Genomic DNA, 3,115 nt, shown 5'->3' with positions numbered 1-3,115 from the left:
GAATTGGAAATTTAGTATAGATTTCGCAAAATATAATTCCCCCAAAAAACCCAAACATGAATTTTACTTTGCTTGCTTTGAAGGTAGTTCCAGATACTCCACATCACTGACAATACTTCCATAACTTGATTCCCTTCCACCTTCACTGAGCCCATACTCCAAACCCCCAGATCTGGTACCAGGACCACCAAATGAGAGAATAGGAATGGAAACCGGTTGCTGATGGCTGTAAGGTAGAGAAGAAGTCAAGGATGAGGTGGTGGGTAGTATGCTTGTCTTTTTTGTGGATGAAGTTACAGAGTGTATGGGCAGTGTTGAAGATATAGCAGAATAAGATGAAGAGTGTGTTGAAGGAATGCTAGCTTTAGAGGTAGTGCTTGAAGCTACACTTGGAGGAGTAGCTGATCCTTGAGATCCGGTAGTAAAGGTTGACTTGTTGGTGAGTGAATTATAATGTATAGAAGAAGCTATTGGTAGAGTCGTGGTTGAAGAAGGTAAAGATGACATGCTCTGAGCTACTGATGATCCAACTCTAGAGATAGCAAGTTGTTCTCTTGTCTCTTCTAGCATTTGTCTCTCAACTGATAACTCAGCTGACAGTGAAGCAACTTGAGCTCTACATCTAGCAACTTCTTCTTGTCCAGTCCCTTCTCTCAGCTCCAGTTCTTTTATCTGGGTCTCTAGTTTACTTATAAGTTCGTCACGGGTTTTAATCTCGCCATCTCGAGCTCCTCCAGACCTTTCTAGCTGTCGCTTGGTCTGCAAGAGCTCCTCTTGGAGTTGATGGTTTCGCTGGAGGACTTGCTTCGTTTGCTCTTTTGAGATGTTCTCTCTTTGTTTAGTGTTTTCCAACTCAATCTCAAGGGACTCTCTTTGCTGCTCTAACTGATGCAGTCTGGTTGTGATACCCTGCAGGACAGAGGAAAAAAAGAAGGAAAAGTTACATGTATAAATTGTAAAAAAGGAAGGAAAATTGGAGGAAAGAAAAGAGATAATATATTACTGTGTCTTTATGACGAGGTCTTCTCAGATCTTCTTCTAACTCCTGTATTGTCTAAATATATAAAGAATTACATAAATATTTAATACATGCAACTTTCTCTTCACTCACTTTGCATGCTTTGACATATTTCTGTGAGAGGTCTTCCATTTCTTGTGTCTGCTGCCTGAGGTCGGCTTGCCTCTGAGCTAAATTACGCTCCAGCTGAAGAGTCTTTGTAGCAGTCTCTGCTTGATGTCTCCGTAATAAAGCATCAAGATCCATTACCTGAAAGAACAAAGACATTATGTAGCAACAGGAAGTAAATGATAAAAGAAATAACTATAATTATAAAAGTTATTTCTATCTATCTAAAATAGGAGATAAAGGGAGTCTCGTTGTTTTTTTAAAAGGCTACAGCTGCTATGATATACTTTATTTTGAATGAAACAGCTATACTATTGGAGCTCCTTATACACATATACACAAATAAAATGGATAGAGGTTGACTAGTTATAATTTAGAAAAGTTAGATGTTCTCTCTCTCTCACTTGCTGTGATCTTTTATTAAGTTCTTGTTGCATCTCATTGATGGAAGCTTCCATGGAAAGTCTATCAGTGTCGCTTGATTTCTCAACTGTCCTCAGAGTCTCTCGTAATCCCTCAACCTCTCTCACCTTCTCATCAAAACTTAACTGAACCTGGATAGATAAAAATACATTAAATATTATTATCATAGTATTGCAGTGATTATTCAAATTATTAGTTGCTATAAAACAAGCTAGGTTACATTAAGATATAGAAACAATGTATTTTTGATACATACTTTGCAAAAATAAAAAAATATACTTGTTCTTCTACCTCTTTTATTTTTGAGTGAAGTCTCTCTCTCTCTGCCCTCCATTCCTCTGATCTCTGCTGCATCTCAGACAACTGCTGGTTACACTGCTGCAGTCTCTTCTTCATCTCGCTCCTCTCGCCCTTCCACCTCTCACTCTCTCTCTCCATTGCCTCTCTCCCTCGCTGATGCTCCTGTCTCAACTTCTGCTGCTCTGCCAAAGACTGACGAAGAACACTCACTTCTCCCTCAAGCTGACTGGCAAGGAGCGACGAGTGTTGAAGTGAATTCAGTCGGTCCATGAGCGACGATATCTCTTCGTTGGCTCGTTCGAGTTTCTCGACAAGTTTCCGTTTCGCTGTTTCATTTTCTTCAAGTTGATCTCGATGTTTCATGCTTTCTCTTTTCTCGTCAGAGTTATGAATTTGAAGCTGCTCCTGGTATAGTTCTATTTCTTCCTGGAGCTGTCGTATTAGTTTGTTATTAGCTAGCATGTCATCTTTGCATTGAACTAACTGCTTACTGGACACTTCAACCTGTAAGGATTGCCTGTATCATTATTGTTACTAACTAATATGAAATGTACAATGTAGTATTCTAATATAAAAAGCAAAGACTATAGCCCATGGTTTTTTTCTGAAAAATGGCTCCAAAATCACCCCCAATTTTTATTAGATTTTCTGATACATATTGATGTACTTATGTTATGTATAAAGTTTGAGCTTATTCCGACTTCAATTTTTCGAGTTACAACCATTTTAAAAAATGAGCTAAAATCTGAAAAATACCCAAGGCTATAGCCCATGGTTTTTTCCAAAAAATGGCTCCGAAATCACCTCCAATTTTTATTACATTTTCTGATACATATTGATGTGCTTATGCTACGTAGAAAGTTTGAGTTGATTCCGACTTCAAATTTTCGAGTTATCACCATTTTAAAAAAGTAGCCAAAATCTGAAAAATACCCAAGGCTATAGCCAATGGTTTTTTTTCAAAAAATGGCTCCAAAATCACCCCCAATTTTTATTACATTTTCTGATACATATTGATGTGCTTATGCTACGTAGAAAGTTTGAGCTGATTCCGACTTCAATTTTTTGAGTTACAGCCATTTTTAAAAATGAGCCAAAATCTGAAAAATACCCAAGGCTATAGCCCATGGTTTTTTCAAAAAATGGCTCCGAAATCACCCCCAATTTTTATTACATTTTCTGATACATATTGATGTCCTTATGCTATGTAGAAAGTTCTGCGATTCCGACTTCAATTTTTCAAGTTACGGCCATTTTAAAAGCACA

The 3,115-nt window shown here is 37.7% G+C and overlaps 1 protein-coding gene across 1 annotated transcript; it reads right to left on the bottom strand.

Moving 5' to 3' along the window:
• Window positions 1–26: 26 nt before the first annotated feature.
• LOC105315409 (myosin heavy chain, clone 203-like) lies at window positions 27–2,364 on the bottom strand. The gene is made up of 5 exons (XM_020006103.1): window positions 1,841–2,364; window positions 1,531–1,680; window positions 1,112–1,267; window positions 1,004–1,054; window positions 27–909 (listed from the first exon to the last, which is right to left on the bottom strand). The coding sequence occupies exons 1-5, from the start codon at window positions 2,309–2,311 to the stop codon at window positions 64–66; spliced, it is 1,674 nt and encodes a 557-aa protein (XP_019861662.1). The 5' UTR covers window positions 2,312–2,364; the 3' UTR covers window positions 27–63.
• Window positions 2,365–3,115: the final 751 nt, after the last annotated feature.

The sequence above is a fragment of the Amphimedon queenslandica genome, unplaced genomic scaffold (assembly GCF_000090795.2).
Source record: "Amphimedon queenslandica unplaced genomic scaffold, v1.1 AMPQUscaffold_10380, whole genome shotgun sequence".
NCBI classification, from domain to species: domain Eukaryota; kingdom Metazoa; phylum Porifera; class Demospongiae; order Haplosclerida; family Niphatidae; genus Amphimedon; species Amphimedon queenslandica.
Note: the sequence above shows the minus strand (reverse complement) of the source record. Positions and strands in the feature narration are given on the sequence as shown.